The sequence below is a fragment of the Phragmites australis genome, chromosome 19 (genome assembly GCF_958298935.1).
Source record: "Phragmites australis chromosome 19, lpPhrAust1.1, whole genome shotgun sequence".
NCBI classification, from domain to species: domain Eukaryota; kingdom Viridiplantae; phylum Streptophyta; class Magnoliopsida; order Poales; family Poaceae; genus Phragmites; species Phragmites australis.
This window is the reverse complement of record NC_084939.1, coordinates 4,890,564-4,912,645: the sequence shown is the minus strand read 5'-3', so window position 1 is coordinate 4,912,645 and position 22,082 is coordinate 4,890,564. Positions and strand designations below refer to the sequence as shown.

General features: G+C 40.7%; 2 protein-coding genes across 3 annotated transcripts; one reads left to right on the top strand and one right to left on the bottom strand.

Annotated features, from left to right (window-relative positions):
- Positions 1 to 5,981: 5,981 nt before the first annotated feature.
- LOC133900090 (uncharacterized protein At1g10890-like) lies at positions 5,982 to 10,723 on the bottom strand. The gene is made up of 4 exons (XM_062341206.1): positions 10,401 to 10,723; positions 8,879 to 9,094; positions 6,605 to 6,824; positions 5,982 to 6,398 (listed from the first exon to the last, which is right to left on the bottom strand). Exons 1-4 carry the CDS (start codon positions 10,529 to 10,531, stop codon positions 6,132 to 6,134), a joined length of 834 nt encoding a protein of 277 aa, XP_062197190.1. The 5' UTR covers positions 10,532 to 10,723; the 3' UTR covers positions 5,982 to 6,131.
- A 386-nt stretch (positions 10,724 to 11,109) lies between these two features.
- On the top strand, positions 11,110 to 21,104 carry LOC133900395 (uncharacterized). Of its 2 annotated transcripts, XM_062341514.1 has the most exons (9): positions 11,110 to 11,272; positions 12,107 to 12,212; positions 13,109 to 13,377; positions 17,014 to 17,119; positions 17,248 to 17,604; positions 17,676 to 17,752; positions 17,826 to 17,950; positions 18,245 to 18,499; positions 20,818 to 21,104. In XM_062341514.1, exons 1-9 carry the CDS (start codon positions 11,178 to 11,180, stop codon positions 20,838 to 20,840), a joined length of 1,413 nt encoding a protein of 470 aa, XP_062197498.1. In that variant the 5' UTR covers positions 11,110 to 11,177; the 3' UTR covers positions 20,841 to 21,104. The 2 variants fall into 2 exon arrangements, with proteins under 2 accessions (XP_062197498.1, XP_062197499.1); XM_062341515.1 differs by lacking the exons at positions 18,245 to 18,499; positions 20,818 to 21,104 and adding an exon at positions 18,095 to 18,224.
- The last annotated feature ends 978 nt before the right edge of the window (positions 21,105 to 22,082 follow it).

The following is a 22,082-nucleotide window of genomic DNA, read 5'->3' as shown; positions in this document are numbered from 1 at the left end:
CTTAGACATAAAACACATACCGAAACTATCGGAATTGGATTCTGGTTAATTATTGTTGGTCATGATCGTTGTGGTGAGATGTAGGTTAACACATGGTATGTTGAAAGACGAGAGTGTGTTACCTTTCATCTTATTAAATGATCATCCTAATGATTAGATTAATTCACATATAATTTGGACAGTTCCCTACAACACGGGGGTGGAGCGGCTGGGGCAAAGCAAGAAGAAGAACGGTGCGTTAGAGATGGGAGGAAGAAGAATGGATGTGGACTGTCAGATTAAGATTGAATGGCTCAGATTCATCGTCTGAAAAAAATAGACGCCTGACAAATAGCATCCGCCATATAATATCATGCAAATCACATCCCTAAGTGCTTTCAAATGACGTGGCATTGGGTTCCACATGTCAGCCTCGCTCTTGTCTTCTTTGTCTTTCTTTCTCCTCCTCTGCAGTCCGATTTTCTCTCTCTGCAGCTCTGCTTGTCCCTCGGGAGTAGTGGGAGAGCAACCTCCTCCATGGGCGGGGTGCAGGGTGGCAGAAATGAGGGCGCTCGGGAAGGAGAGCGACCGCAACTGGCTCCTTGCAGCGGCCGGTGCGGCGTGCTGTTGGTGGCATTCGGGTGCCTCGTTGGCGAGCGTGTCGAGGGTGCCAGAGCACTAGGGGAGATCCTGACCACGCTGACCGTGTTCATCCCACTCGACGATGAGTCACGGTGCTACATTTCCTCCGTAGCCTCGCTCAAGTCTATCGTCTCGGTGATGTCCCACGGCTAGCCTCGCCGCATGGGCCAGGGCCACTATCGTGCTCTGTGAACTCGCCTCCTCTGTCAACAAAGCCATAATCGAGGCTATATCAAGAACCATGCACTGTTCATGGCCTACTACTTCGTCTCCGCCTCTGACTGCACGGTTACCCGCCTCACGGAGCTCGGCGCAGTGCCCATCGTCATGAAGCTCCTTGTGAACATTGACAAGGGACCGAGTGAGAAGGCACTCGTCGTGCTTGAGAGTGTCCTGTGCATCCACGCTGGCCTCGAAGTCGTGTGCGCGCATGTGTTGGTCGTGCCGGTGCTCGTCAAGAAGATGTTCTGCGTGTCCGACATGGCCACAGGATGGTCCTAGTATTTTATGGATCGGAGCGAAACTAAAAACAGGATCCATTGAATTGAAACATAAAAAGATTAATTAGTATATAAATTATAAAGATAATATTTAGTGCATTAATAAATTCTTTCTAAGTAAACACTTAAAAGTATATTAAAAAAACAACGCTCACTTCAAACACTTTCTAGATATCATCTTAATAATTTTTTCTAACATTTTTAGATGCGAAGTCATTGATGATGGTATCAACATGAATCACGTCTAGCAATTTTTCTCAATGCATAAAGTTGCCAAGCCATTTAATATTTCTTGAGATATTGTGGACCTCAAGTAGTTCTTCAATAATTTCAACTTTGAAAAGTTTCTTTCAGCTGATGCCACAGGCACATGCATAATAAATAAGATTCGATAAGCAATAGAAACATTAGGATAACAATTTTCTTCTCTGACATACTAAAAAATCTTCATAGAAGACATTGAACTATTTGGCAAAGTCAATTGCATAACCCTTAACACAAACATTAGTTCATTTAACTCAACATCATATAGACTATTTAGAGAGAACACATTTGCAAATTTAGCGCATCAATCTTTCAGTTCAATATCATCCAATGACTTCAAGGTTATCGAGCTTAGTAAAAAACACAAATATACTTTTGAATGTTTGGAGTTCTTCAAATATATTTTTCAATGAAGTGTTTGCCATATCAACCATAACAAAAAAGTAATTAACTTCAAAAGCCTTCTCAGCTTATAGAATTTCTTTATTGTAGTCAGTTTCATCAACTTGTTTCTTCCTAAGAGCACGACACTTTACTATAAATAATGGCTCTACACCTATTTCAGATGCATTATTTTTGGCAATGATCATACTAGAAACAAACCCTTCATTTCTATACTTGTCAAAGTAATTCATTATACATTATATTTGCTTCAAGGTAGAGTCGATGCACGTTGATGATGATTGCAACTTCTTGGTAAATACCTATGTGAGAGGGGGCCATGAGTTTTGGGGGCTCGGGCGGCCGCCCCACTTGCCCACTTCCAGGGTCAATCCTGCATGGCCACGAAGTTCACCCCCTCAGTGCTCTGGCACCTCTGCTGCGTAGCCCACCCTAGCGCCGCTATGTGCCGTGTCGAAGTGTTGCGCAGAAGGAGAAAAAAGAAGACAAAGAGAGGCTGACATATGAAGCTCACTGCCATGTCATCTGAAACCACCTTCAAAATAGGGGAATATGATTTGTACGATATTGGATAGTTCAGGGAAGAGTATCTGGTTTTACGATTGAAGGAGAAAAAGATGGAGGAAAATTGGTATTGGGATATGTGTCTAATATATGTACATGATCGGTTACAGATATACTTAAGTTGTAATTGAGTGATGTGAGGATCCGTTCAAATTATATTCGAATTAATTATTATGATGATCATTTAATAAGATGAGAGGTAACACACGCCGTCTTTCGACATGCCACATGCTAACCTATATCTCACCACAATGACCGCGGCCAATAACGATTAACTAGAATCCAACTCTGGTAGTCCCAACATGTGTTTTATATCTAAGATCAGAAAATACGTCTTTACAACAAGCTTTATCACATCAAGGCATAATAAAGAGCGAGTAATGTAAATATATTACAAACCTTTAAGTTATCACAAGTTCAACAATTTCCAGAACGAACGACGGATGCTAAGAGAACAAAATACTACAAGTTCATCTCTCAGCGGGTTAGAGTTACTACGCAACAGAATTAAAGTTTATAAATAGCAAAAGGTAGGTGCCACCATTTGCCTTAGGCACCACCTTAGAACAAAATGATTAGCCCATATTACTCTTGCCCATCACCGATATCGACGGGCGTGAAGTAATTGTACACTACTTCTTCTTTACCTGCAAAACTCAATAAAAGAAAGGTGAGTACGAAGGTACTCACAAGACTTATTCCATATTGAGTACATATAATAACCTGACTCCAAAGATTATGCATTTGGGGATGCGTAGCAAGGAATTGACCATAAGGTTAAATAGATTTTATACGCAAAAGCATTTTACTGACTCAATAGTGTGAGCATCTACAACTTAACAACTTGTGCATTCCTATCATGAGATCATAACCATAAATATATCTGTCACCTGATCATAATCTTCCCAATATAACCAACACTAGCCACCTCCCAACATACCACAAGCATTCTAACATCAGAACTCTACGATTGATGCGGATAGATATAAGCATGCTCATAACCGAGAGTGCGACAATTCGAATTGATTTTACACCCTGCAGTGGGTACATCTTTACCTACATGACTCGGGCTTATCCACTTAGCCCCTGAGACAATATTTCTCATACCCGGAACTACCCACTTGCACATACCCCTATGGCACCGGGGTCACCGCGAGCGTGTCATGGACACCTCTGGCTCCCCGCCACTTTGCTTCTACTCATTCTTTTTGTCTTATGCTTCATAGGGTCGCAAGTCAAACGTTAGCATGGCGTATGATAATCGGCTCATTCGTATATTTATTGAATGTGTGAAAGTATAGAAAGTGCTTAAGTCAATGTCAAATAATGGTCGGTGCTTAATCGATGCAAGCGGTCTATGACATTCGGGTTTCTCTCCCAACCTACCCTTATCACTGCTCACATCTCGTCTCATTCTCACAACTCATCCATCTAACATTATTTTCATTGTGAAGCAACTAGGAAAATGTTTCTTGGGTGATTTGGGCAATATGTACGGGGCCAAACTTGAGTACCCCACGAATAAGTGCATGGTTAGGGTGAAGCTCGGGTCTAAATGAAATGGGGACCAATAATAGCTCGAGAACAATGGCTAAATGGTAAGGAAAGTCTCACCTCAGTGCAGGGAGGCTTTCTAGGAGGGTGGCCAACTTCGGGGAAGCTTTGATTCGAAGATCGGGCTCCAGGGTGGTGATTGATCTTGAGGTGGAAGAAGTCACGTGGAAGCGTCTCCGGCGAAGAAGACGGCGGGAAGGAGCTCGAGGAAGCCTTTGGGAGCTCGGGGAAATTCTCTCCATCGATCTCCGACCGTTGAGGTGATCTTCTCTCTCTGTTTGGTGAAGGGGAGGGGGGGGGAGTAAGGGAGTGAATGAATGAGAGAGAACAAGTGAGAGTTGGTCGATGGTTTTAAGTAGTACCTACGCTCTGGCAATAAGATCGCAAGCAAAGCCCATGTGTTGAAAAGTCTTCGTTCTTATCCCCGTTTCTTTCTTTTCTTCTTCTTCCTAAATGACTTTGGGGTCTTCCTAACTATCTCTAAACAATTGCCACTATAAAGATACGGTGGAAGTGCACATTGATAAAAAAAAATGATATTTTTTAAACGTGTTTAATTACTTAAATCAAAATCAACAACATGAAGCATGATGTCATGATGTGTATGCATGCTTAAAGACTAGATTAAGCTTTTGGGGTATTACATGTGGGACTAGGAATAGAGTTGTAGTCGGGCTCCTATTTCTGAGCATTTAAATAGAATGCACCACCGTTGTAACCGCATATCGACGGAAACAAAATATAAGAAGAAGCGTCCATAGTCATGCCCTAAGGATATAGACAAGTTGGCCGAACCTCATTAAAAAATATAGTATCTCATGTGTTGATCTTGTGCTTGACTTGTCGATCCTGATGATGCTTCTGTTAAAACCCTAACAATCAGACTTGGAGAAGAATTAAGGGAGGTGAAATGGTTTTATGCCAATCTTCTATGTGAAATTCCTGTGAAAATCTTGATCCTGATTGTGTGTGTGACATTGTTCTTGTACAAAGTATTTTTTTAAGGGTATAAGGGACATACTACCCACGCACTCCACACTCATATCATACGTACACACACGCTAGAAAGGGACTGGAAGGCTCGAGATTTTCAATGTGCGGGAATATGTAGTACCACTGAACACGCACGCATGTGCATATCATACTGAGAAATAAATCCCCGGTGAAACACCGGGTTGATCCTAGGGATCGAACTCAGGTGGGTGAGGCAAGCAACATCGCACCCAACCACCGAGCTACGCGCTCATTCTTGTAGGAAGTATAAATACTTCGTGCATTTGCCCATCTTCAGCAGATATGTTGGTAACATTTATATCGTAATAAAAATGATGTTCTTGCGATGCTAAGTTTGAGATTTGGATTCCTTGATCAGCTCCAATTTCAGAGCAGAAGTCCAAACTTGGTAATGCAATTACATGGTAAGATCTTGCTTCATTGTTATTTTTCAGATTGAGTTTACGTATGTGTATAATTGAGTTTCACTCGTGCTTTTTGGATGATATGCGAACACTGTTTAAATTCTCATGAATATCAACAAACACTAAATGTTGGGCTCAACTATTAGCAAGTGTTTGTAATCTACTTTATCCCTTTCATGTTTTGAGACATGGTTTGACTTGGTGTGGTATCCGAAACTAAAGTTGACATTTATATTTCCCTTACAGTACATTGTTCATAATAATAAAATCATGACAATAGAAAAAAAAACTTTCAATATGATGCCAATGGTACTATTTTATATCACAAAATCTTGTTGCTTAAAAAAAATCACAAAGTTCAAATCTTGGAATGCATCTATACAATGTTAAAAGGTCCCTCCATTTTAATATAAGGAGCAATTTGACTATGTAGGGTCTCTGAAACTAAACTTTGACATGAATCTGATGTACCATTTTTACCACAAAATCTCCACATTTTTAGTATCATTTTTTTGGGTCATGAATACAGTGTTTGAAATGAAGGGAGTATTATACTAATGATGCTATTCCATATAGAGTCAGTTTCTTTTGTCCAGGCAATTGTCAATGAAACAGAAAATAAAGAGCACTTTAAAAACAAGCATCATGAGAAGAAGAATATTCACCAAGAGAGCAGCTTTTACACAGCAGATCAATTACATTGTACCACAATGCGATTTGTTTGCAGAACACAGGGGCGGTTTCATACAGCGACAGGCAGTTACAAATCAACCGAGATGCTAGTAATTTCCTTCTGCTAATCCATGCGCTACTTCATCCCAAAAGCGAACGACAACTTTGGCCGCGACTTGTTCTTGCCCAGCAGCTTCATCTGGTTCTGCCTCTGCTGCTCTTCATCCATCTGTTTTCGCTTCATGGCTTCCTCCCGTTCTTTCTGAAGCCTCTCAAGCTCCTGATACCGCTCGAGTTCTTTCTGCTGCTGTTCCATTGCTTCTTTCATCAATGCCTCTTCGGCTTTCTTTCGTTCTTCTTCAAGCTTCTTCTCTCGCTCCTCCCTCTCCTTTTGTTCTCGTTCCTGCAGGCACAAAACCCCAGTAAACAAATGTTCTCGGCAGCATCCCCAGCATATTTCAACAGGAACCCAATAATCAAGCAGCAGAGACACAATAAGATTACAATCTTCTCAGAACATACTATTATGGTGGTTTTTGCGTTTCATGTGTTGATCAAGACAAAATGTCATCATGAAAGAGATACATGGGCCAGAAAGAGCAAGCTTACCACTTTCTGCTTGGCTTCAATTAAGGCTGCCTCCTTTTCTTTCTCAATCCGGGCCGCTACCTCCTCATGTATTCTTTTTCGCCCTTCATCAATTCGTCGTTGTATTTCACACTTGATTTCCTCACAATTCAAACTCTCCTCAACTTTTTTCCTAATAACTTGCTCAACTCTTTTTGCAGTTTCCTCCTCTAATAGTCTCAATTCAACTTCTTGTTGGCGCCTGCAATTGAGATAGCAAGTTAACGAAATGTACAATTGAAAGCAGAGCCTGGCCACTGTCGATTATTTATTCAATTCTTCAAGGCCATAAAAGCAGCCAAAAGCAAAGCACATGATTTAAAATCTTTAACACTATCTATGATCAACTATGCCTTTCATCGGCATAAAGTTGAATACAAGCTAATGCATTTCAGGCATACCTCTAGAACGTTCCAGATCCAAAAAACGAATTATCAAAACTGGTCAAGAGTAGATAAAGGATCACCAATTGCATCATCAAATATAACAAGTGGAACTATAGCAGTAGCTTCCTTCGGAAAAGCCTGTAGAGAAGAATGTCAAGTAACTTGTGGCAGGTTTAGAGCTAATCATGAAGCATTTCAATATTCCAACTAAAGCATATTTTTACAAGCTAGCTACATGCCCACCCAAAGTCAAAGTTCAAAGCAATTATAGAATGAATTACTTACTATTGCTTGTTAGTTGTACTGCAGAAGCAAGAATGATTTCTGGAAACTTTGTATTGACAGGCTATCACATGCTGTATGTGATGAATTAACTAAAATGAAAACAAACTAAAATCACACTGTATTACAGATCTGAAAACACAAACAAAAGCAGACTGGAATGACACCACAGTAGAGAATTGAAATACAGCCCTTTTGAATCTCTTACCTTCTAATGATAGCACTGCAGGGCACTGATCAAACTAAATCAGATATTTTCCAACACTTGGACTAGTGCACAGGCAACACACTACTGTCCTTACAGAAAGTCTAATACACAGCAAGTGAAGCCAAAAAGATGAACCTTGCTAAATTGGAAATACAGGCATAATGAATGTCCCCAATCGATAAATCGGCCATCTTAGATATCCGATAATTTCAGTTCAATAGGCATAAAAATGAGAGAACTGCAATCCCCTCCACATGACCAAATAATGTACTAACGCTAACAAAATTTTAATCCCCAAACAAAACACAACATGAATAACAGCTGTGCTAATGGTATTACAGTGTACAAAAAACAGATGACCAAATCCATTTGTCTATCATCATTTAGCTCAGCCAACATGTTCAAAGGCCAATAACTATTACTATGACTTGGGTTTAGACAAAACTCATAAGTTTCTGATGATGCTTCCTTATATAACAAACATGGTTTCTTTCAATAATTACAAATTTAATGGTTTGCATTTCCTGGGTTATGAGTAGAATGGAATTTAAACAGCCGTGTTAGACTTAAAATCGATGGTACTGGTAAGAAGTAATTAATTTTACATGCACCTTTCTTTTGTTCTTTTAAATTCTCTTGAGGCATGCCTAATTCACTGTTAATTTTAAGTCCAAAACAAACTGCCAGGAAGAAATACAAATGTTTTAATTTGCAAAATCTAGCAAAGAAGGTGCCTCCAAGAGTTATTAATTCAACCCATTAATCAGTGTATTGCATGGGAACACTTCTAAAAACTCTCAAAATGCAGTAAAGCCATTCCACTTCTTAGTAGATAGCATATGGAAAAATATTGTCTTGCTCAGAAGCTCACTTAAATTTGTGAACAGAAAATTATAACGAGCATTTTGTTTCAGGCAAGACAGTTTATAAACAAGTCATCTCAGTTCCAATGCACTTTGCCCATTATAGATGCTTTCTTTGGAGCTAGCTAGCAACACCCAAAGCACAATTACAAACAAATCAAGTGCTCCTACCAAATTGGAAAATTGTACGTGCAATCATCTTATAAATAATAAAACCAAAGTGATCCACATTTAATAGTCTTAAAAAATATATTCTTAAGTAGTCTTTTTTCATTATTACTTAAAAAATACAAGAATAACAAAATCACAGTAGATGTGTACCAAAAAACAGATACTTAAACCATAGATAGCCAAATAGAGCTGACCTTTGGATATATTATGGCACAAACAGCGGCTAAATTATTACAATTTTATTGTCGAAGTGGTAAAAGAGGTATAGGAAAGGGTGCAACAGTAAACAGTTTGGTCTGTAGAAAGAATAATCTAGACTCTATGTAGCAAAGCAGATACTCCCCACCTTTTCTTTTCTTCTTCTAGCTTTTTCTTATCAATAGCAATCTTATTCTCTGCCTGCCGAAGGTGAGAACTTTCAGATTTGGCGATTGAAGAGCTAGTGACGCTTTGACTTCTTTTTCTTCTGTAACGCTTTTGTGAAGGAGATCGACTCTTGCGCCTCCTAGGAGAAGGAGAACGGCTCTTGCGCCTTCTTAGGGAAAGAGAAGGGCTCTTCCTTCTGCGACACAAATATTATCACTGTGAGGATAAAACAGTGGCATAACAGTATTAAACAAAAAATTACTGTCAGCTCCTGAAGCCCTAAAACGTAAACGAAAGCAGTTACCTCAAACATTGTTACAATAACCTTTGGGATGAAGCATTCCACAGCAATACAGCACAGAGTAAAATCTTTGCAGGTTCCATGCTTTTTGCGAAAGGAACTCTTGTTAGTCAGGTAAGCAATGTAAAACATGGCATGGCTGTATTCAATCATCATCTTCTTACAAATCTCAAGGTGCCTTGTTCTATTTTCCCTTCAAAAACATTTCTAATGGTTCAGATGCAAAATAACTCCTGGTTTCTATATCAGATCTGTGTCATAAGCAACATCACTTCAAGGCCTTGTTTGATTAAGGGGATTCTAAGCTAATCGTCTAGGGTATACCCCGAATGATATTAGAAAAACATTAAACACTTTGAATATATGCCCTTCTTTTCACTGCCTCATGCATGAAAGACAGCAGTTTTACGAGAGCAACTGCACCAGGCATACCTCGTAGTTTCCTCTTTGATGGATTAAGTATCCAGATCATTGTTAACTACTGCAACTGGATGGGTTCAGGATGAGGGGTTGGATAGAACGATGAGTCTGCAGAAGTATCTCATGGATCAGGACTCAGAAGGCAATCCAGCAGCTTGCAGGACTGCTCACCTGAAACCGTACAGCTCTTCATTCAAGACACATCTCTTCTGCTAAAAGAAAACAGCCAGAGTAACACCACCACTCTCGTGCATTTCATCCCAACACCACCGCATGAACACGGTTTATCTCGATCTAGGATAAGAAGTTCCGAACAGGTTCTGTTCCTTACATGTATCTTATCCCGAATTTTCTGAATAGGTTTAAAGAAGTTCAAGCATATCCTATCAACGATGCTAATATTAACTCTCTGCAACAAAGAAAACCGAGAGAATGTCTGTTTTCTCGGCAATCTTAATCGTTTCATAGCGCTGTGAACACTGCATATTCTCATAGAATAATCACTTAAAGTATGATATAGCACAAAACACTAGCTATCTCTAACAATCACAAATTCACATGAGCCAACCCCATCGTCAATAAGTCCACGAACTATGAGCAGAACCACAAGTTCATTTCCATCAAACAAGCTATGGTACAAAATTAACGAGCGGATTAGCATCACCTCATGGCATCATCCTTTTGCTTCCTACATGACATCATCTACAGTACAAGGAAACTCCCCAAAAAAAGGAAAGAGGCGCCAGATTGCAGTCGCGTGTGACAGGGGAGATGAGGTCACCTATACGAGGGGCGATAAGGGGACCTGCTGCGGCTGGGGCTGCGGTCCCTGCGCCCCCTCCGGCCGCGGTACTGCGGAGACGGCGACCGCCGCCGCCGGCGCGGCGGCGACCGCGACAGGTCGCGCGGCATCAGGCCGGGAACAAGAGCCTCCGCGGAGCCCGGCGCCTGCGGATCTGATCGGAGAGGTTTTGGGGGTGACGGCTATGGCGACGGAGACGGGAGGTCGCGGGTCCAGGTGGAGTCGCCGCCGCCGCCGGGCTGGGGAGATGAAGACCGAAGGAGGAAGGGCTAGCTGCTTCCGTCGCTAATATATGCAGTGGCAAATTGGCGTAATTACTGGGGAAGGGTATGCCCATGTACATAAAGGCTTGTTTGGTAGAGAGCTCGCAGACCTGCTCTACAGTGAAATCAGGAGAAACAGCCGTTTACAATTTTCAGTTTTAATAGTGATTCCGTAGAAATAATATTTTAAAATAAATTAGATTTTAAAAGTTGGAAAAATTAATTTTCACTAATTCGCTTTATTTATTTATTTACCTAAAAATTATTTTTAATCCTATAATTACTTTCCTCATATAATCCCTTCTCTCATGACTTTAGATCGACCGAACACGAATCTGGAAGCGAGACGTGGCCGACCGGCCCGGCGAGGCCCGGCCCAACAGCGACCACCAACCCGACCCGTCAATCGCCCGGCGGTTTTTTTCCCTCCGCTGCTGCGCAAAGCCAGAAACGGCAGCAGTGAAGCGACGGGACAGCGGCAGCCACCGCCCGCATGGAGGTGGAAGCCGGCGCCGTGGCGCGCGAGAGGGAGGCGGAGATCGAGAAGGCCATGCGCGCCCGCGTCCGCGACTTCAAGAAGCAGGCCGAGTAAGCACGCCTCCTCCTCCTCCTCCTCCTCTCCCCTTCTCGGCCTGTGGTTTCGTTGTGTTGTCCCCTGCGCCCGCCCTCTAGGGTTTTGCGCGCCTAGGGTTCCGGCCCACGGACGGGTCTGCAGCTGCTGCGGGCGTGTTCGCGCTTGTTTGGAATTGGGGGCGCTTCACCGGGTCTCGATTGGTAGGTCGGTCGATAGTGCGCTCTCGCTTGCTAGGGTCGTGCGCAGAGGGAGGAGGGTTTTGGCCGGGCAGGGCGGGTCGGGGCGGGGTTTCTTCTGTCGCGGTGAGCTGATGGGTAGGAGGAGAAGGCGAGCGGTGGTGACGATTCCTGAATCAGTGGTCTTCTAAATGCAGTGTTGTTCTTGCGGCACCCTGCAGCGCCTAGGGTTTTAGGGGTTGGGTGGGGGATAGAAACTTAGAGTTATTTTTTGGAAAAAGTCCAACTTTGGTCCTTCAACTCTTATTCCGGTTAAGTTTGGTCCCTCATCTCCCGAAACCGGTCGACATCAGTCCTTCGGCTGTTTCCATGGTGATTTTGCACACGTGGTCATGCCGATGAGGATTCAATATGGCCCTCTTGCTGACTCAGATCAAAGCACTTATCTCTACCCTCCTCTCCCGCATTATCTCTCTCCCCGCCAGCCTCTCAAATCCCTAGCCAAAATTTAACTGACTTATCAGACTTATTCATGATCTGATGGTTAATATTTTGTTTGAGATTGATCCGATGGCTATAGTTTTTGAGGTGATGTGGTTTAACGTGAATTCGAACCTTTTCAGCTTTAACAAGGATGAATGTATCGCTTACTCAAGAGATTTTCTGTTTCAGCTCCTTGACCCTTGAAGGCGTTAGGAGAGCACTGGAAAAGGACCTGGGTTTGGAGATATATTCACTCGATGCCCATAAAAAGTTTATAAAGAAATGCGTAGACAAGGTATGGTCAACAGTTCATGGAGCTATCCTTTTAAAAGTGTTGCCATGGTTTTCTGTATATCCAACTTTATTCATATTTGTACATTTTTCGTCTTTCGGAAAAGGGGGAAAATGCCATAGTTGATATTGCTGTAAGCAGCTTAATTTAACAGACTTATCAAACTGGTTTTTGCTAATAAGATAAAGATATTTTGCTCAAAATTGGTGGGCTTTTACATAATTATTCAATATATTCAGTTTTTTCTTTTTAGGCATGGCGATTGTCTGTGATGAAACCAAATGGATTTCGAAAATAGATAGTCTATTTTACCACTCCCTGGTTTTGACAATATTTGTCCAAGCCTACCATGTGCATATGCCAAGTATTCTGGTTAATCATATCTTGTGCCGACAATGAAATTTATGAGATTCATGTATTTTTCTTTTCCTATAAGAAATATAAAATACAATCATTACCCGTGAGTAGGAGTAGCATGGTTCTTCAGGCATTATCTTCTGTGCATTAAGTTCACATATAGGGGAAGATGTTGAATGGTGATTATGTTTGTTAGGAGAAAGTTACTGCAGCTCAACAGATGATGTCATGTTAGTATTACAAATGTCAAGCTTTGGTTTCATATATTTAGTAGTCACGGAGCTTTGACTAGGTTGGGAACTTAGGTTCTCTAATATATTAAATTTTAAATGGCGGCAGTGTTGCTCATTTAGATGACTAGTTCCCTTGTTCTTTAATCTAGGAAGTTCATGAAATTAGTTTTCCTGGTGCTATTTGCAACTTTTATTCCCAGCTAAAACCTGTCATCTTGTGTTTTTTCAGTATTTTTTTAACAGTCAGTTGTCTTTGATTACTCATTTATAGTTTTTTACGTGCTTTTTTTGGTCTAATTACTATACCAGGTTTTTTCTGGTTCTGATGATGAGAACACATATAAGAATGCATCGGAGAAGGCTGAAGCTGGTCATTTATCCAAAGAAGGGTTAGAGGATGTTGAACCGACTGACTCAAACAAAATGTCCTCCAGTGCTGATGAACAAATCGTAAGATCCAGTGAGACAGAAAAGGATCCAGAGGGAGAAAAGGATCAAGCTTGCAGTGGTGATATAAGTGAAGACATGATAAAAGAAGCCATTGGCAAAAGGGCTTCTTATTTTAGAAAGAACTCTGAGTATGTGTCCTCAACTAGTAGCCATCGATGTATTTTTCTCATTAAAAGTTGACACATATGTGATATGTCTGAAATTTTCATGTGTTAGTTTATCAAACTTACCAACTTTTGTGCATTAATGTATGTGGCACTGAACATAAAATGACATAAACAGATACATCATCAAAAGTACTTTCATAGTGCTATAGATTTTTAGTACTTTGGTAAAATTAGTGATCAACATTGCATCTTGGAGGTCGTGAAAAGTAGAAAAGTGTCAACGTTTTGTGACTAGAGTATTTTAGTTGGAAAACTTCAATTTATTGCATATCTTGTGGTGAAGTAGCTGGAAAGGGTTAAAAAAGGATATATTTGATGCTCCCTTTGGTTGACCATTAATTATCATGAGTAAAGGATGGTGCTGGATGAGTGCAATAAACAGAGATATAAATACATGGTTGAAAGGTTGGATTTCGCGCTGGTCGATATTGATCTTTGAGTGGGGAATCTTCTGTGTAATAAATAATATATGATACTGAGAACTGGATATGTGGGGCCGTATTAGTCGCAGCTGGTAGAAACTTTAGAGAACTGTGATTTTGGAGCATGTAGAAATCAATTGAATTGAGCTACCTGCAGTGACCTAATATTCTTTTGAAGAGAATACTAAATTGTTACATGGTGTGCTTGCGTATCTCGTGGGCTCGTGGTTGTACGCTTCCCATTTCTTGCTTTGTGTAGCAAGTGCTGAAATAAATATGAATTTTTTTTTGACAAAGGGATGCTCACCATGAACCTTACTTGACCTTAGTTAATATACTTTATGGACTAAGGTAGTAAAATTGAGTATCATAGTAGTCCTTTGTTAATATGGAGTTATGGATATGATTGCATTAATTTGGAACAGGGCAACGGGCAACATACCTGTCCAAATGGGCCTGACAGGCCGGCCCAGCATGGGCCCGGCTAGGCACGGCCAGGTTAAGGCATAAGCTGTCAGGCCCGGTTAAGGTAACAGGTTGTGCCAGAGGCACGGCCCACGGCACGGCCCATGACCAATCGTGCCGGGCCGGGCCGGCCCAAGCATATTTGCGGCACAGTAGCACGGTCGACTCGGCTGTGAAAAAATCCTCCGAAAATAGAAAATTTCAAAAAATAATAGCTCAAAAATTCAAAAATAAAAAGAAAAAAGAAAATATATAAAAATAAGCTTTATTGATTGGTTGTTTCGTTAAAAACCTTTCTACTAGAAGGAAAAAATAGTACAACCTGTAATATGCTCAGAAAATTACACGGTTTCATTAGGAACTCCAAATTTTTTTTTTGTAACATGTAATATACTTCCTCAAGTGTCCCGTTTCACTTGTAGATCTTGCATATAATTCATTACTGCATATATTACACTTAGCAAATCTTACATGTTTCCCGTCTATTTCTCTGTAGATCTTTTCAAAATGTTGTCATATTGATGACCATGCACGCGAGTTCTCGGCGTCTTGATCCATGAATGGAAATATAGATTTGATTTATTGAAGTAGCTAGCAAAGTAGCAAGTAGCAAAAGAGAGATAGCAAGATAGAGAATTAGAGACCATGAGCTCGTGAGTGGTTTTGTGGATAGTGTCGATGGTGGCTATTTATGGGCCAATTTGGTCGGTGACGGGTTAGTTTTTGAAAAAATCAAGAAAAGTCAAATTAGAAATAATATGGACACATAATTAATTCTAAAAATGAGCTTTATTGATAAGTTGTCTCATTAAAAACCTTTCTAATAAAGGAAAAAAGAGTACAACCTAGCTTAGAAAATTAAAAATTACTCGTTCACATCAACATCTAGATACAAATTTGTTAATGTAAGCTTCAAGCTCAGTGTTCTTTGCAGTGTGTTACATTCGCGTTTCAGCTTGTTCCCATTCTTTTACTATAGTGAGTATGTCTATCATCTTATTTGTGAGATTTGTTCTTCTCTCTTTGATTATCCTTCCAGTAAGACTGAAGGGTAGCCTCCGAAGAAACTGTAGATACGAGAAACGTTAATAAATCTCGTGGTAACCGTGAAATCACCAGATAATTCGTCTTGTGATCATGCCATCATTGCAGTATGTTGAAATTTTCATGTTCATGGCTGATAACATCGCTGTCGATGAAGGATGTTAGCTCCCCTCTTGATGTTGGAATTCTGGCGCTCGTAGACGATCGTGACGAAAGTCTGAACTTCTTGATGAAGAACCTCCACCAAATATTTTTTTCCCACGTTGTCGTCTTTTTACTTGCTGTGGATGTTAGTGGAGGTCATTGTAGGCGAACTCCGGCATACTTTGTTTCATATTTATTATAAACATCGAATAACTTAGAACGAACATTAGTATAATAAGTAGAATAATCGTTGAATGGCACTAAAAAAATCAAATATTTGGAGTTAGAAAAGAGAAATAATCAAATAATAAAACAAAAAAAAGGAAGAAACAAGAAAGAACATCGATGCAAAAAATCACCAAGATTTCTTCAAGACAGTAGGATGATGGTGTTGAAAATTTTCAGATTTTTTTGCAGCAATTCAAACTAATTTTGCCAAATTATCATTAATTCTCAAGAACTTTGGGACAAAAGAATAAGAGGAGGAAACAAGAGAGCAAATGTTGTTGCTGGTGTGGAATAGGAGGGCAGGATGTGCTCTATTTATAGGTGAAAATGGTGCATTTTGCAAAAAAAAAAAATGGAATTTTTTGGAGCACAAACGGTCATAAAACGGCTAGAAATTTCAAAAAAATCGGGTTAACGGGTTAAACAGGCCAGCTACAACCCGTTAACCCGCGTGCCGGTCGTGCTCAGCCAGGCTGACGCCACGAGCCAACGGCTCCGAGCCGTGCCCGGCCCGTAGCAGCGGGGTCGGGCTGTGCCGACGACTCGTGCCGTGCCTGGGCTGTGCCTACAGTAGCGGGTCTCAGGCTGGCCCAGTAGGCACAGCCCTGTTGGCCAGCTCTAACGGGCAACTTAGAAATTAGCAAAATAATTTGCTATTGCAGTAGTGTTGTAACTATGCAATTGATTAGCACTAGTAGGTGTAGAAGCAGAGACTGCAATTCTGGATTATATGCATCAGTCCCCTTATACCGTTATATCTTTTATTTTGTTACTATTACTAGTATATTTATTATCATTATTGTTTTCACATCATCTTTTTAGTTGGATCTTGTGGGTTTCATCTCTAGCCTACCCCAAATTGCTTGGGACAAAGGTTGTTGTTGTTGTTGTAGTAGTATGCAAAGCAATCCTTTGAATTATGGAGCAACTATAATGGGCTTTTTGCTGGGAATTGGATTGCATTATACAGTGCACTGCTGGTTATTGATGTATGAGAATGAGACATGTCCCAACTTTGGATTTCTCCTAATCCTGTCCTAATAATATTGTTTTTCCTATAATGTATTTACTTATTTAGTGTTGTATATTAAATGATTCTGGTTTGAACACTTGATTTTGGACCATGAAAATGCTGCCTCTGAAATAGAAAATAGCATTTTATGGTTTTTTCCTGGAATGATATTTTTGGATATATTCAGTACCCATTTTTGTATATATTAAATGTCCACTTTACCTGATTTTTTTTTTTACATTTGGCTATTCAGCATGTATTCACAAATTGAAAGCAATGCAGAATTCTTACTTTACAAGGAGTTCGTCGGACCTTAGAAGAAGATCTCAAGCTTGAGAAGAAAGCTTTGGATGCCTACAAGAACTTTATTACCACAGAATTAGACAAGGTGTGTTTAACATATGCGTTAGAAATATGTCTTTCTTTGGATCGAATTTGGTTTGACCGTTGTGGTTGAAATAGTTCTAGGATATGAAAATTCTCAGGTTCTGTTTCTTTTTTTCCTCTGTGCGTCAGGTTTTGCAAGAACCTGCAAATGGGACAAAGAAACATAGTGAAACTGGATTTCGTAAGGATGCAGACCAAAAAACAAGCAAAGGCTCTAAAAGAGTCCGCGGAGGCTCTGGCACCTCTAAATTAAATGATAGTCTGAGTGAGATGGAAGACAGTGACGAGGATACAAGGCCAAAAAAGAGAAGGGCTGAGAAGGGTAAAGTTGTCAAAAGGCAGAAAAAAGTTGCAGATGCGAAGAAACTATCAACTCCAAAGGCTAAAAAGGTAGCAAAACGAGATCGAGACAGAAGTACACAAGAACAGGGTGGAATTTCAGCAGAAGAGGATAATTCCCATTCATCCGCTGAGGAAGAGAACAAGGTTTTCTGCTTGGAACTTTCGGCATACTTTATTGCATGTTCTGAAAACTTGTGTCATATCTTGATGTGCAGAGAAAACGACAATCAGCACCAGCTTATGGGAAGCAGGTAGAACATCTGAAGTCGATAGTCAAATCTTGTGGAATGAGGTACTTACGCATACATGAATCCACTCTATGATTTAAAAATGATAAATTCACTAATATCTTTCCTTTATATTAGTATCCCACCTACTGTGTACCGGAGAGCAAAGCAGGCTCCTGAGAACAAGCGTGAAGCCTGTTTGATAAAGGAGTTAGAGGATATACTTGAAAAGGAAGGATTATCGAAAAATCCTTCTGAAAAAGGTCAGCACTCTTGTTGAATTAACTCTAATAAATTATTTACAGAAACTTCTGTTGTTTATTTCCTTTTGTTTTCTACTTGGATGAGTATGATATTTGGTAATCATTATTTTCCTTTATCTTTCTCCCAAGCTTTGAACATTACAGAAATTGTTAGTTCCCAAAGGCATGGACTGTGTTGGGCTGATCTCTCTGGCATACTAGTTTCCTCACTTTGGACTCAAGTAGAAATGTGCATATAATTACTTGAAGTGTGCCATAATCATTGGACATGCTTGTTATCCTCTGTTTGCACAGAAATTAAAGCAGTGAAGAAGAGAAAGGAAAGAGCAAAGGAACTTGAGGGCATAGACATGAGTAATATTATCACGAGTTCTCGCCGGAAAGCCACATCGAGTTTCATACCCCTGCCAACACCTAAAATAGAAGCTGATAGTGACGAAGATGACGATGAAGATGGTGCAGAAGACGATGGTGAAGATGATGAGGAAAATGTAGAGGCTGGAGGCAAAGGTGACAATGACAATGCAGAAGCTGAAGGATCTGCTGACGGTATGATTCAATAATCTATTACATCTAAATATGTTGTTTTCAGCTTTGTTATTTACAGTTTCTTTTGTGTTGATATAGATTGCAGTTTAAGTTTGTGCTGTATTTTCTTCAGAATTGCTACATTTCAGTTCATGTCAACCTACAATTTAGGAAGGACTTTCCTTTAAACCTGTCATGTTGAACATGCCAAACTTGCCAAAAAAAACAAATTATGCACTGAGGCAAGGTATTACAACTGGATCAACAATTTTGCAAGGATCCTGAAGATGACCTCGCTACTCCAATCCTTTTTATCGTGGGACTACTCCATCAAATCTATGTTCTTGCCTTAATTATCCTATTTAAACGAACAAGTTACAAAACTATATTGATGACTTTAAAAGGTGACCTGTTGTCACGATCCAAGCACAAGCACCGATTCACCAACAGCACCGAACACAATAGAGATACTCGAACTCCGGATAACAAGTATTAGGGATACAATTTGGGGAGAAATGGAAGCATAGACTGGGGATAGGAATCTAGACTGGGAAGGGAAGAGTCAAGGCTGGGATTAGAAGCAAGCGCACGAGATTGGGGTTAGAGCATAGGCTAATGCCTTTGGTGTCTATTCTTCGTCGATGCCCTGCTCGCTGTTGCTGGCTTCCATATGTAGCGTTGCCTCTTCATCCGAGTGGGCTTGGAGATAGCCCACCGTTCAGCCTGTAAGCCCAGCCTGTCAGGCCCACATCAGTGACACCTGTATGTTTGGATCATGAAACTGGGTCAAATAAGTAGCAAATCACTAAGGGCCTTTGTCACCAGCTTGGTGTTTCTTGCCATTATATCGATGACTTGGTTTGACGTTTAATCCTGATGGCCTGCCTTAAAGAAAAAGAAGAAGAAGACCTTGGCAGCTTCTGCAATACACACAGCAGCATGCCTCAGTGCCTCACTTCCGTGGAGAAATTCTTGAAGCTGACCTGCGTACAGGCTGAGTATGTGCTCAGGAAACACTCATATTCATCACTTCAGTAGACGGTATCATGAAAAATCCTTAGACTATGTCCCTAGAGCTAGTTGCTATTGATTTCATGGAGAATCTGGTAGCTTTTGGATCCTTCGGCACTTTCCCTTTTTCAAATGGAGGAATTCCACATGACTTTTGGAATGGAGGATATCCAAAGGACTATGTACTATTATTTAACACTAACAGTTCTAAGAATGCAACAGTTTCTAAGCAAGTTTAGCATGTATTGTATGTCACATCTTAAGATTCTTGCACAGCTAGCAAGTTAAGAATGTCCATCATGGTGCTCTATGATTATCGTGGCCTTAACTCAACATAGGGGTTTCGCAGCTTGTGTGCCACAAAGCCTGGTGATGCTTTTTGCAACTATGTTTGGTATGTTATTTGAAAAAATTACTCAACACCAGTTTTGTTGAAGGCGGTCACCTAATCGGTAGGCGGCGGGTCATCACAGCGATTCCCACATAATGAGCAGTCTAGGAAGCTGCCGGTCAAATCTGCCTCCCTGCCATCTCCATGACACTAGACTGCTCCTCCCTCTCTGTAGCTTGGCCGTCGTCGCTTCCCCTTCGCATCTAGGACGCTGGTGATATTGAAGCGGCAGTGGTAGTCATGAAGCATAGGCTGCATGAGAGGAGGGTGGAGGAGCGAGTGAAGTGGAGGAGGCATTAGCGGCTGAGGGGCAGAAGCAAAGGAGAAGTGGCGGCTGAGGAAGGTTGAGCAGGGAGAAGGTTCTAGGGTTAGGGGTTCAAATTAGGCCTTGTGGGCATGCCCAGGTGCGCTCCAGGAGCCTGGTAGGTCTCTCCTCTTTTCTCATCTCCCCATTTCTCCTCCTCTCCTTGCTCCTTCCCCCACCATGTCTGATCATCCCTACCCTCCTCTATGAAGTCCGGGCACCTAGGTGGTACCTAGGCCCAAGGCGGCACCAAGCCTAGCAGCTTGGGCAACACTGCTCAATACAAAAGTAGCAATCAGTGGTCGAATGGGATTCACATTCTCATAGTTAAGGGTGCAAGGCATCAGAGTATCTTCCCACCATGCTATTCTTTATGAAAGCATCAGTAGGTTCTCTTATATTTATACTATCATATGGTTTGGTATCTTAATCAGTTGCATTTCCTGCATTTGATCTTTATACGCACAGCTGGTTGCTTGGTTGTCTTTTTCCTTATTCAAATGTTTCTGCTTCTTACCACCACTGGACATCCAATGCTTTTATGAAAGCCTTGGTGCACCAGCAACCTGAGCACTATCTAGAAATGCAACTTCTTATTCTAATCCTGAATAACATTTCTGTACATGTGTGCAGATGCCGAAAAGGAGAGCGATTGATTCGCGTGCCCCAGATAAGGTGGAATCAATTCTGACCATATAGGTTCAGCTTCATGTTGACTCTGTAAATTCGATGTGTCTGTGGATGTAGTCAGTTGTTCAGAGGTTTTATCTTGTGACGTTTATTTGTGTGTGAGAGATGATAGAGCTTTTATTTATTCGGGAAAAAACATCTGTTAGCTTCAGTGTTGGTGAAACATTAGGGAATATGATTCTGTAGTCATGTATAATATCAAATTTGTCAGCTTAGCATCTTGTTGATGATCGTGTAGCTTGCAAGAGTCGTAGAACATTTCAGTTAGCAGAGAATGAGGACATTATTAATTTATTAATTCTAATCTATAAACATTTGTAGATGAGGGATTGAAGTTATATTCCTTGGATGCATTTGCTCGTTCTTGTTGAAATGGCTTTGAAGGATAATGCTCAACTTATTGTTGAAGCAGGTTCTGCCACTAGCGGGCTGAAGTTCCGATTGGCGCTATGTTAGCTTTTCAAAGTATTTTTTACTTATACTAACTACTTAGGTTTTAAAATGTCCGCCTTTTGAATTATTACAGCAAAGTTTTATATGAATCGGCCAATATTCTTAACTCAAAAAGGTTCCTTAGCGCAACGCAACATATTCGTGGTTATTTTGCCTTTTCATTTTAGTATGATATGCAGAAAATAATTCTACATATCATTGTGTCTATCGTTGTGTGGGCATGAGCATTACCTACGAGTAGTAACAACTTAAACATGTGAGGTCAATAATATTGTTATGAGATTAAAAAAATCATAGGAAAATAATAATTGAAAAAAAAAATTGAGAATGCATCTCTATAGATAGAAATAAAATAATGATGAAAAGAAATAATAATGTATTAATACTTTTAAATACTAATAATGCCTATTAATTATAGGTTTTCAAACAATTGAGAGAGAAGAAACAGGATCAACTTTGATTATAAACTGTTTGATCATGTAAGATATATGTTAGAGATCGTTTAAATCTACTACGACTCGTCCGTTTTATAAGTATAGAAACACGATTTTGCTATCTCCACTCTTTTTTTAGAATGATCTTTAACTATAAACCAGGCCAGGCCATTCCAGCCCGAACTTCATATCGGCCCAATAAACTCCGGCCCAGCCCACTCCGCCAGCCTCCTACCGTGATGTGATGCGAACACGAGCGCCTCGAGAGGAGGGTGACGCCGTGACACGTCGGGCGTGGTGCGACCTGGCGGCCGTGGCGAG

Bases quoted from the DNA above. Each gene is read 5' to 3' on its own strand.
- LOC133900090 (XM_062341206.1), bottom strand. From the start codon at position 10,531: ATGCCGCGCGACCTGTCGCGGTCGCCGCCGCGCCGGCGGCGGCGGTCG. The intron at 6,825-8,878 runs GTGGGGAGTATC...TCTCAATTGCAG, and splicing joins CTAGAAGAAGAAAAGAAAAG to GCGCCAACAAGAAGTTGAAT. The intron at 6,399-6,604 runs GTAAGCTTGCTC...TTGTGCCTGCAG, and splicing joins TTGAAGCCAAGCAGAAAGTG to GAACGAGAACAAAAGGAGAG.
- LOC133900395 (XM_062341514.1), top strand. From the start codon at position 11,178: ATGGAGGTGGAAGCCGGCGCCGTGGCGCGCGAGAGGGAGGCGGAGATC. The intron at 13,378-17,013 runs GTATGTGTCCTC...AAAGCAATGCAG, and splicing joins TATTTTAGAAAGAACTCTGA to AATTCTTACTTTACAAGGAG. The intron at 17,120-17,247 runs GTGTGTTTAACA...TCTGTGCGTCAG, and splicing joins TTACCACAGAATTAGACAAG to GTTTTGCAAGAACCTGCAAA.